This window comes from Triturus cristatus, chromosome 12 (genome assembly GCF_964204655.1).
Source record: "Triturus cristatus chromosome 12, aTriCri1.1, whole genome shotgun sequence".
In the NCBI taxonomy this organism is placed as follows: Eukaryota; Metazoa; Chordata; class Amphibia; order Caudata; family Salamandridae; genus Triturus; species Triturus cristatus.
Window position 1 is genome coordinate 754,052,057 of NC_140595.1, and position 12,099 is coordinate 754,064,155.

General features: G+C 44.1%; 1 protein-coding gene across 1 annotated transcript; it reads right to left on the reverse strand.

Annotated features, from left to right (window-relative positions):
• Positions 1 to 3,770: 3,770 nt before the first annotated feature.
• LOC146782709 (vomeronasal type-2 receptor 26-like) lies at positions 3,771 to 7,779 on the reverse strand. The gene is made up of 3 exons (XM_085637197.1): positions 7,741 to 7,779; positions 4,774 to 4,897; positions 3,771 to 4,678 (listed from the first exon to the last, which is right to left on the reverse strand). Exons 1-3 carry the CDS (start codon positions 7,777 to 7,779, stop codon positions 3,771 to 3,773), a joined length of 1,071 nt encoding a protein of 356 aa, XP_085493323.1.
• Positions 7,780 to 12,099: the final 4,320 nt, after the last annotated feature.

Consider the following 12,099-nt stretch of genomic DNA (forward strand, 5'->3'; position numbering starts at 1 on the left):
TATATTTAGATATTAAGATGAACAAGTATCAGAGGACTGTTTTTGTGCTGGAACATGCCCTATAATGTTTTGTGATTGAATTCCGGTTGCAAAAAATGAATACTTTACCAACTCTTGAAGTACATGGTAACCCATTCGCAAATGGGAAGGGGTCCCAGAAGGTCCCCTTTACATTTGAGAATGGAAAAAATATATTTTTTAAGATTAGGAATGGGTCTCAGGGATGACTGCCTCTTCTTAAAAAATGAAATAGAAAAAATTATTTTCTTTTTTTAACCACATCCTGTTTTTCTTTAAGGAAAATAGGGTGCATTAAAGAAAATATTGCAATATTAGAAAGCAATCCCAGAGATAGTGGTCTTCTGACCCCAGCAAGCCTTCATCCCTGTGAAGCTGATCATTCCGAACGGGTCACAAACTGAAACCTGCTTCATCAATATTCATGAAGTAGGTCAATTTGAGACCCACAAGAATTGCTGTTTTAAAGACGGAAGTTATGACAGGAATTACGATTTCCTATTTGTGATTCAGTAAGAATCATAATTAGGAAATCAGTATTTCTATTTTTTGTATATTTGGTACAAAGTATATGGTCTTTAAAGGGAAAATGAAGACAATAATTCATGAGTCAATCATCTCCAAGATTGATGCTGTCAATACCATGCTGATGTGCCTCCACGTAAGTGCCCAAATGCCTCTCAAGGCAATTCTTTCTTCTATTGTGTGTCTGACCACTGAGAAAAAGAAATACGATCACATCACCCCAAATCTGACTGCTCTTCACTGGCCCTCTTTAGAATCTCAGATTAAGTTCGAAATCAGGCGCTTGACTTTTGAAGAACTCCACACCCAGGTAGATTGAGCCACATAGTAGTCCTCCTGGCAATTTCAATTGAGTTAAGAGAATCCAAAATGCAATAACTGCATGCACACCCATCCCTAAAGGATTTGTTGGTTGCTAAATTGCACCACATTTTCATTGCTCTTGGGATCCCACCTGGTCATGCCCTGTGCAGATGCGTACCTATAATACTTGCTCTTTTTTCCCTATTATTTTTGCCTTCTCCAATTTTCTCTTCCTTCTTATTTCCTGTATTTTTCCATATCCATCTTTTTTCTTCCTCTGTCACACTTCACTTTCACTTCCATTCTTCCCCTCCCCATGCCCCTCCCCCAGAACATGTGGGTGTGGATGCAAGTATGGACTCCCTGCTCCCCCCTTCATTCTCCTATGTCATGTTATTATCTTCCTTTCGCCCCTCCCCCATATACCATTGATTATTTTGTATGAAATTGTGGATCCACAAGCTCTTCTTCATGATTCCCTTCCTCGCCCTTCAAGGGTCCCTGTTCCATAGGAACTCAGCATATCAAGTGGCCAGTATTTTGTTTCATTTTGTATTATATTCTTTTGTGTTGTAATAATGTCTCACAAATGGGATCTCATGATTCCCATGCCCTTCCTTTTACCTTGCTCTGATTTCTCAATAATGAACTGCGAAAGAAGAGAGTCCAAGAGCAGGGTCTCTATCCAGTTGGACCATCTGAAATTTGAACACTCGCATTAGGGACATCTTTTTCTAAAGAAGCGGTGACTACCTGGAACACCCTTCTGACCCTGAAAGGACATCCTCTAACATCCTATTGTTCCAAAAAGCTGTAAGGATTCACCCTTTTAAGATGTACCTTAGAGGATGAATTCAACTCAATAAGTACTGTCATGTGAGACAGTTGCTCCCAAACCAGTGTGTTTTGCTATTGCTACCCCTCACACCAAATCAATGCTAGTTGTTAAGTACTAAATCAGGACAAGTTTTGTTTCACTGACCCCCAAATTCCCCTCATTTCCCAGCCTTGATCATCTTTTCTGTTAACTTTAACCTCATTGCTGTGATCTACCCCTCCTTCAGTGTTGCTTATGTGCACATATGTCCTCATATATTCTATGTAAAGCAGTCCAAAGAAGTTTAGTTCAGCTGTGGAATAGAAATATATAAAACAATAAATAAATGTTGTCATGGCTTGTCACAATTGCCTACCCATCCACTTATGCACCGAGGCTTTGACCGCCCCTCCGCCTACTTGCTCAGGGCATTGCCAACCAGGATGTCATCTGTACTCTGTGGCATGAGTCATGCCACCCAGGATTGTAGCTATCACATGTTTGCTGCCCAGGTGTCCCCCTCCATTACCACCATAGTAAATTATGTCCCCATGAGGGCAAACCAAAATCTGTGACTGCATGTCCTAATTGAATGTCAGGCTACAGCTAGATGTGAGGATCTAAAGCAGTATTTGAGGATTTCAGGATTCGAGGATCAGTTGCAAGATTTGAGGATTCTGTGGTTTGAGATTATACTGCAGGCTTCAAGCATGCGGCTGTCCATACACTATACACCAGGGTGGTGTCAGGTGCTGCGCTTTCCTTACTTTTGATGCAAGGAAGCCTTTGCTCAGAATCAGTTCACACTTGTGTTACTGGCTATCTACTCAAGATCATCTCAAAGCCAAATGTGGAGAGCATCTTCACAGAATGTTTCTGCTTGCAGCGCTTACATATTACTTGTTTGAACTGCCAAACTCCTGTTAAGCCCCTGTACTGTACCCTGCACTAAGTTAAGGGTTTCTCCCATGCTCTATATATTGTGCTGTGAAATCTGTCTCTTGGGCCTCTGCAGTGCTGAAACGTTTGTTTCTGCTTGGTGTCTCAAGTTGTGGCACAATAACAACTGCTATAGTACATCTGAACAAGACTAGTGTCACAGCAATTCTTTAGGCTCTAAAAAGATATGTTGAATATTTACTACTGTGTAGATATGTTAAATATTTACCAGACTGTATCAGTTACTATAGAAAATAAAGCGTGTGTCTCAATTCATATAGAATGTTACCATTTATGTGAAACCATGTAAATGAACGGATGAAAGAGTAGAGAGTGACAGTAGACATGATGTTTATATAAAAAAATGACTCATGAAAGACTGCAGAAAATCAAGGAGAACCTCCATTGGATGAGAAGGGATGAGTGACAACAAACCAACAATGTCTTTTGTGTATCTTCCTTCATATCCCTCTTGCCCTCCCCCTCTTCACCATTCACGCCAAACACAGACTTGTATATGTTCTGTACTTTCAACCAGAAAGGAGAGTGTGTTTTCCAATTCATTCCAGTAGAAAGGATAAATTGAGTCTGACAGAAGGGTGGTGTGTCTGGATATGCCTGTGAAGAGAAATGAGGTGAGACTTTCTTTTCACCTGTACCTGGGAGTAGGACATTATCTCCAAGGGTCACTTAGCTGGCCTTCTCTTCAGTCTGAAGGCAATAAAGGCTTACAAAGGGCTCCTCTGTGTGAAAGAACAATCTCAGCAGTTTGGAAGGGACTGAAATGGACCCTGCTGGTCACTTTTCTTGGTGACTTCATCCCTTGCATGTATCTCATAATTTTAGTAGTGTGCATAATCAAAATGAAGCATTTCTCAGCCTTTGTGCCTGGTCCATGCCAAAGAGAATCCTAAATAAATAAAACATAATATAACATGTGTATTTGTAAAGCGCATGTACACCCAAGGGTATTTTGGAGCTGAAGAACAGATGTTTATTGAAATATTGAAAAGTTTTTATTGAATTAAAAAAATTAAATAAACCACTGCTGCATTGAATTGCAGGGATCACTTCTTTTAGCCGAAAGATATTAGAAACAGTCCTACCCTCAAAAGAGATTATGGGTTTATCACGATTGGAAAATGACTCAAACACAATCAAGGTGACTCTATTTGTCTACAGCTCTCCCCATTAAATTTTGTTTTGTGTTCATGTCAGGTCTTATAAGGATGATGTAACACTTTGGAAAAAATATGCACAAAAGCAGAGCAGAAGTAGAGGACTGGATTGCGAATATCTCCATGGCCACCATATACTGGCCCCGGGTGCTGAGATAGGCAGGAATAAAAGAGAGCCAGACACTGAGAAAAGCAACCATACTGAAGGTGATGAACTTGGCCTCGTTGAAGCTATCAGGCAGTTTTCTAGCCAGGAATGCCACTAATAAACTGATACTTGCCAGTAGTCCAAGATATGCTAGCATGCACCAGAATGCAACAGGTGATCCCTCATTACATTCAACTATTATTGTTCCAGGCTGAGAGTAATTGTTGCGTTCTGTGAAAGGGGGAGCAATAGCTACCCAAAAGACACATAGCAGAACCTGAATGAGTGTACAGACACTGATGACCATGTAAGACAATTTGGGTCCAGCAACTTTCTTTAAGGTACTGTTGGGTTTGGTTGCACTAAAAGCGATAAGGACCATCATAGTTTTGGCCAAGATGCAAGAGACACACAAAGCAAATATGATGCCAAAGGCCACCTGGCGAAGGAGGCACTTCTCACGTATGGGATAACCAATGAATGTCAATGAGGTGAGAAAACAGAAGGAAAGGGACAAGAGAAGTAGGTAGCTGATGGTTCTGTTGTTGGCTTTGACAACGGGCGTATTGCGGTAGCGAAGGAAGAGTCCCAAAATGGCAGAAGGTATCAATGAGAATACAATGCCATTAACTGACAGTATGGTCCCTAAATTGTCTTCAGAGGACAGGAACTCCATGGTCTTTAGGATGCAATGTTGATTTGTCCCATCAGGCCAAAAATCTGATGGGCATTTAATACATTCAATGGAATCTGAAGGAACAAGAAAAAATGTATCGTTGTTTTCAAATGATCGAATATTGCTACTGAAGAAATGTAATCTGTATTTTTAGATGCACTTATTATACCTGTTTGGTTGGAAATCTCCCTGGCAGAACATGGCACACATAGGAAACAGCAGACAGGCTTTCCCTGCTTGGTAACTTTCCGAAATCCAGGTAAGCAACTTTTACTGCAAATAGAAAGAGGGACCTAAAGGTACAAAACAACATTTAAAGGCACACAATTGTATGGAATTGGGTTATTGGTTAAGATAGAGGGCTCCTTCTCAGACAACAACCCCAATGCTTGTCAGGGTGAACCACACACGTCAATAAATTAACTTGTGCTTAAACCACTGATAGCTTGGCACAAATGTAGACAGTCTTATATTACAGGCACTGTATTAAGCATTTATGCAGCACTCAAACAGCACTCAAAAAGTAATAAAGTGAAAACAAAGCCCAAGAAAAATCTCAAACCGATTTGGAAAGAAATTGTAAATTTTAATACTAGTGCAGAGTCCCGCAAAACTCCATGAAGCGATGCGGAGCAGACTTTTTTCTCTCATGCGGCTCTAAAATAGTAAGATGGTGAGCCCTCATGAGAGAAAAATTATGTGCGAGACCTCCTCTTGGCGAGATTTCTCAATGCAGATAGTCACGGGTGGTTGCGACTACTCAAGTTGAGGAAGCTGCCACTCGAGTAGAATGTCAACTCAAGCACGATTTAACCTACTCCACCGCTGGTGGAAATCCAAAGGGCGCAACAGAGTTTTTCTGTCAGTTTGAGGAGTTCCACGGAGTAGAACTCCACGAACTCCACCTAGACCTATTTAGTACATGAACAAAATTGATACCAGAATAATAACAATCCAATCAATATAACAAGAGATATTTCTTCCCTTCCCCTGCCAAGGCTCCAAGTATACTGGGGTGACAAAAGACTGGTTTCAGATCTCTTGGTTTGATTGAGATAGTCCTTTGAAATCTAAGTGGGGCAGGGAACAGCGCCACCGCACCCATCCCGGCAGAATAGCCCAACGCTTAGCACTCCTATGTCTTACTGTCTGGGAGGAATACACAAAGATCAACTGCCAAGATATTCATAGTCAGGAGACCCATTATACAAGCAGCAGACACAAAATGATTAGCACAAGAAAATGCCAATAGCATTTTCACAATTGTGACTAAATCCTGACTTTACCATTAAAGATGGTTTTAAATTTCAATTCATTTGAGTCAAATCTTGGCATTCCGATCTGTTTCCAATCAAAGGTTAGCACATATTAAATGTCATATGGTGACCCAATGTTATCCAATGGAAGAAAAAGGCATTTATTAATGAAAAATTAATTAATAGGTTTTTCACTACCAGAACATACAAAACTTAAAGCTACATGGACAACATTTTAAATAGAAGGCACCCTGCCCTATGGGTGTTCAATGTTTATGGTCTACCTTAGGGATATCTTATGTGTTTTAAAAAGGAATGTTTAGGTATGGCAAATGGTCCATTTTGCCAGGTAAAATTGGCAGTTGTAAAACTGTACTACCAGCTCCAGTGGCAGGCCTAAGACACGTTTTAAGGTGTTATATTAGCAGGTGGCACAACGAGTGTTGCAGGCCCACTAGTAGCATTTCATTTATGGGCACTGGGTACATGTAGTACCATATATTAGGGACTAATAAGTAAGTCAAATATTTCAATCAGGTGTAAGCCAAATGTACCATGTTTTTAGCGAGAGAGCACAAGGACTTTTGTACTGGTTGGCAGTGGTAAAATGCACAGAGTCCTAATGCCAACAAAAACGAAGTTCAGAATAAAAGAAGAGTGAAGGGAAATAGTTTGATGGAAGACCACATCAAGGATGTTAGGTCTAACATGTGTGCCCCTGGGTGAAAGTAGGGAGACCTCCCCACTCTCATGGAGGTTCTCATCACTAAGACAGAAGAACCAGTACAGGTCATCCTCATTAGTGTGGGCAATCCCAGGACAGAGTTCCACCATAAATTCCAATCCCTGTAGGGAGGTGGACCACCTAAAAAATGTGGGATTCTCACCCCACATTTGCATTTTCCATCTGATGGGCCTGTGGTCTGTCTGAACCTGGAACTGATTTCCAAACAAGAATGGTCTGAGCTTTATCAGTGCCCAGAATACAAAAGCTTCTCGGTCAATAGCCTTCCATCTATATTTCCTGGGCGTTGATCTCCTAGTGATGAAGGCTACTGGCTGGGTCTAAGCTCTCTTCCTTCAGCTGTGAGAGAACAACTCATATGCCATGCTCTGAAGCATGTCTGGACTGCAAATTCATTGGAGAAGTCAATGCCTGACTATTGGTGCTTCATAGTATCAAATGTTTTCTGATAGGCCACCGTCCAGATCAAATTCTTGGGCTGCTTCTTAACAAACCCCCTGTAAAAACTAGTAAGGCCTAGAAAGGCCCTCACTTCAGTCAGAGTTTTGGGTGGTATTAGTCCTACACTTGGTTGGAGAGGCTGCACCTTGCCCCCGCCCACTAGGTGGCCCAGATACATCACTTATTTCTGTCAAGAACTATGTGGAGATGAAACAGGTGGTCTTTAAAGTTGGAACTGAAGACTAAAATATCATTCAGGTAATCTCCACTGAAAACATGCATCCCAGCCAAAACTCTGTTACTCAACCTCTGTAAAGTAGGAGGGACAATCTTTAACCCAAAGGATAAAACTCTGAATTAGAAGTGGTTCTCTAGGGTGACGAATGCAGACCTCTGTTTAGCCCCTTCAGTTAAGTCAATCTACAAGTATGCCCTGATGTTAAATCAAAGGTATCAGGAACTTGACAGCCCCAAACTGATCTGTGAGCTCATCAGTTTGAGGGATGGTGTGATCCTCAGTTTTTGTAACTAAGCTGAGCCCTGTATAGTGCACACAGAACCTGAGTTCTGGGACAACACTCAATGGGGCAGATTTGGGTGCCAGCATCACTGGGCTATTCTATGATTTATTGGAGTGCTCAATCACCCCTAACTCCAGCATCTTAGACACGTTCACTTTGATACTGACTCTCACCTTGTCAGACAACCTGTAACTTTTATTTTTCAAATGCATGCTGCCCTCAATACCATTTTAATGAGTACACAGATGTGGGAGCCAGGGGCCAGTGAGAATAAAGAGGCAAACGCCCCCAGCAAGTTGGGACAATCCCTCGTTTGTTTTATGGTCAAATTAGGGGAGAGGGTGATATGTTCCACTGACACATCCTGTTCCTTAGAAGATAGAAGATTGGGAAAGGTTAACTCTCCTCCTCCAGCACATCATCTGTCACCATGAGAATGGTGACCTCGGACATCTCTTAGTGGGGCATGAGGCGATTATCATGCAGGACCCTCAAGGGTTCCTCAGGGTCTTGAGGTCAACCAGGTAGGTGAAATCTCCATTACCCTCATTCACCTTGTAAGGCCCTGACCAGAGGTTTTGTAGGGCTGTGGGCTCCATCATCCACATCTTTTGGCCAGGCTGAAGCTTGACCAGAGTGGCCTTCTGATTATTCAAAAGCTTCATCATCTCCTGGCTGGATTCCAGTTTCTCAAAGGCCTTCTTCCAGAAGCACTGCATCTGAGTCCAGTGTGTGAACATCCAATTAAATAAATTCTGGGAGAGCCTATTGGGAGCTTTCGTCCACCCCTCCTTCACAAGACTGAGAGGTTCCATTATAGGTTGGCAGTACAGAAGCTCAAAAGGACTGAACCCAACTCCTTTCTGTGGCACCTCCATGTAGGTAGAAAAAAGGTATGGTAAGAGGACATCCGACTTCTTCCTTTCAGGGTCTTTTTGAACCTCTAAACAAACCCATTGATCTGGGGGTGATAGCGTTTGGAGAACTTGTAGGTTACTCCACTCTCATCCCACATTGACCTTATGTAGTCTGAGATGAAGTTTGTACTGCTTTCAGAAACTACTTCTTTTGGGGAAGACCACACAGGTAAAAATCCCCATCAGTGCCCTGGCCACTGCAAGAACAGTCAAAGTCCTCAGAGTTATGGCCTCTGGGTATCTAGTGGTATGGTACAACCCCAGGGTAAACCTATTTTCTAGGGCAGTCTTGAGGCCCAGGGGCCCAACAATGTTGATACCCATCATTTGGGGTACCAATGACAGGTAAGGGAACCAGGGGAGCTTTTAAATTTCTCCCTGACTGCCCACTGGCCTGTCAGGTAGGGAATGACCTGCAGAATGCTTCTGAAGTTACCTTAATCGGGAGCCTGAGAAGTGGGTGACAAGCCTGGCACAGGATTTGTCATGCCACAGATTTCCTGCTAAGGGTATGTCATGAGCAAGACCTATTATGAAGGCTCTGTAGTACTGAGGCATATCCAACAAACAGGTTGCCAGGAACCTTAGGCTCACTATACAGGAGATCATTCACCCAATACGTCAGGTAATCTCCAGACATCCCACCAGTTTCCTGAGCTTTGGCCTGCGGCATGAAGTCCTCATGGGTAGGACACTCCTTCTGAGTCAGGTAAGTCCCTCAGGCATGTCCTCCCCCTGTAAGTTTTGAGGCCCTTGGGAGTTTCAGGGACAGGTTTCCCACACGAGTTGCCCTTTGTCCATTTTTGGAGCTACATGCACCATTTTCCTAGGCTCCAGGACTTTTTAACTACTCTCTCAGGCGGCCATGGACCTTGTGGTCGACACACCCACTCAGAGAACCCTAGCATCTTCAGGTGAGATTGGAGCTCTACCTCATTCAGATGGTGTGCTACAAGTCATTTCCAAGCAGACAATCTATAGGTATGGCATGACTCACAGCTATATTAAAGGAACCACAACCCCCCCACTCAAATGGAACCAGATCCACAGGGTAGTGACCCTCATGGTTGGCTTCTGCCACAACCTGGTAGAATGTATATTGGATTACATGCTTTGAGAACACCAGAAGAATATTAACGGTACTCCTGCTGTAAGTAGACAGTAGTAATGCTGGCTCCTGTGTCCCTCAGAGCCTCCTAACCCTGCCCACTAATGGAGGCCCACTGCCTGTACTTGGAAGTTTTAGAAGGCATGTGGACTTTGGGCCCCATCTCCTTCTTACCCAGGGGCACTTAGTTAACCTCTTCTCTTGCCCACGTGCTAATTGGGACAACCTCATCCACAAGCTCTATACTAGCCAAACCAGGTGTCTGCCCACAGGTAGGGGGGCTACACCCACTTGGAGTCTTTAGCATATCCCTTCATGTGCCCATACTTGAGGCACGGATAACATTTGTGGTCAAAATTCCTTGTCTTCTCTTTTGGAAACCCACTCTCCCGAAGATCAAGTTGGGACTGGGGATCCTTCCCATGAAAGCTGTTTTGGGTACTTTTAGAGAAATCCTTGTTTTTTTTTGGCTAAACACATGTCTTATCTTGGGTACCCTGTCCACCCCTTGGGTGACCACCACAGATACCTTCTTGTAGACCCTGGTGCTTAGTCAATGGTACGCCTCCTTAGCAAGCTTGCTGGAGTCAGTTATCTTACTAACCAGTAGGTGTTGGTGCAGTTCTGTAAGTTAATAGCGGAACATGTGGTTTCTGGCAATCAAATTGTGCAGCCTCTTTTAATCACCTACATCTCTGCCTTTCATCCATCCATTTAGTGCCTTGCAAAAGTCATCCACAAAATCCATCCAGATTTAGGGGCCAGGTTAGTCTCACTGAAATGTCTAGTGAGAAGAGTCCACTTCCCAGTGGAGTAGGCTAGGAGGAGCAGGAGGAGTGCTGTGGATAATCATCACAGTATCGCGAAGAACAGGTCTGGTGTCACAGATGGTTGTCAGTGTCATGCGAAGATCCAGTCAGGCATCACAGCCGGTCGTTGCTGGAGCTTCACATTGGCAGTCAATGCAAGCTGTTGACATCTTGTCCCCCTTTGCCTCAATATCTGGTAGGAATACACAAAGGCCAACTCCCAAGCTTTTTACAGTCATATGACCCAGGACACAGACATCACCAAATTGTTTAGAAAAAGAAAATGACAACTTTCTAAAGGTGACATTTTCAGAATTGGGCCGAGTGCTGAAATCCTGACAACGCTTGTGCGATTTTTTGCAACGTACCTGAGTGGCCCTGAGTCCCCTGGTGCTTTCGACTCCTCGCTGGCTGCAGCACCTCCCTCCCGCCGTCGCCTGCCGCCGCGACCGCTGTGTGGGGGGAGCGCCCGAAGGAACCACATCACCCAGGATCCCCTGGGAATCAGAACCAGGAAATACGCTTTCAGCGCGCCCGGAGGCGCTACTTAACGGATCCTGCCCCCGGCAGAGCGGGGGCCGAGTGCTGAAATCCTGACAACGCTTGGGCGATTTTTTGCAACGTACCTGAGTGGCCCTGAGTCCCCTGGTGCTTTCGACTCCTCGCTGGCTGCAGCGCCTCCCTCCCGCCGTCGCCTGCCGCCGCGACCGCTGTGTGGGGGGAGCGCCCGAAGGAACCACATCACCCAGGATCCCCTGGGAACCGGAACCAGGAAATACGCTTTCAGCGCGCCCGGATCCTGCCCCCCGCGGCGCCGGGAGAAGCCCGGGACAAGGGCGGGACCGTCTGTGGCCTTCCGGGGCTGAGGGAGGCCGGGCCGGGCCACCCCCCGTGGTTCATGAAAGCAAGACTAAGTGTAAGACATATATCTTCCTGCTTCGTTAATTCTACTTACTATCGTTACTGTCTTGCTTACATATTTTGTATATTACTGCCTCCCTATTAGTCGTGTGCCAAAAAATGTCTGTCACATCGCCCGTACAATCAACTAAAGGCAAGAATACATCAATGGGAGGTCCACGCAAAGGGACATTAGATCACTTCCTGGCTAAAGCTGTTTCGAAGTTAGATCATCAAATAGCGGACGCGGAACGCCGCCTGTCTTCTGGTCTACTTCCCAACAAACGTTCATCTTTGGGCCTTATTCAAACGATCCCCTCCCCTACACCACAACCTATGGCCAATATGTCTACTCAAATCAGTGACCCGGGCATCCCTCTACTTCTACAAGATCAGTCGTTGATAGTGGATACCCCAATGGAACTTCTGATTACCAACATTAATGTGGACCCTTCTCTACATTCCATCTTGGAAGAGGTTCCACCAAATATGTCATCTAAAGTAAAATCAAGGTCTAAGAAAAATAGTAACCTTCAAAAAAATTCAAGACCTGGGGTCACAGTAAAGAGAAAGCGGGGGGTGAGGGTATGAAAGGCAGCCGCCCAAAAACACCTAGATTACATTCCAGCCCCGTACAAGATAAAAATGCCCAATCATCTTCTGTGCCTGACCCAACTGACGGTTTAATACAGAGGATTGAACATCTTGTTAAATCCCTATTATTGCCGTTCTCTGAGAGAATTAAAAGGCTAAGTGAACAATTAGATACCCTAGTAGCAGTATCTTCTTCGAACACCA

Coding starts and splice junctions, on each gene's coding strand:
- LOC146782709 (XM_085637197.1), bottom strand. CDS start 7,779: ATGCATTTGAAAAATAAAAGTTACAGGTTGTCTGACAAG. Junction 4,898..7,740: donor GTTACAGGTTGTCTGACAAG/GTGAGAGTCAGT, acceptor TTGTACCTTTAG/GTCCCTCTTTCTATTTGCAG. Junction 4,679..4,773: donor GGAGATTTCCAACCAAACAG/GTATAATAAGTG, acceptor TTGTTCCTTCAG/ATTCCATTGAATGTATTAAA.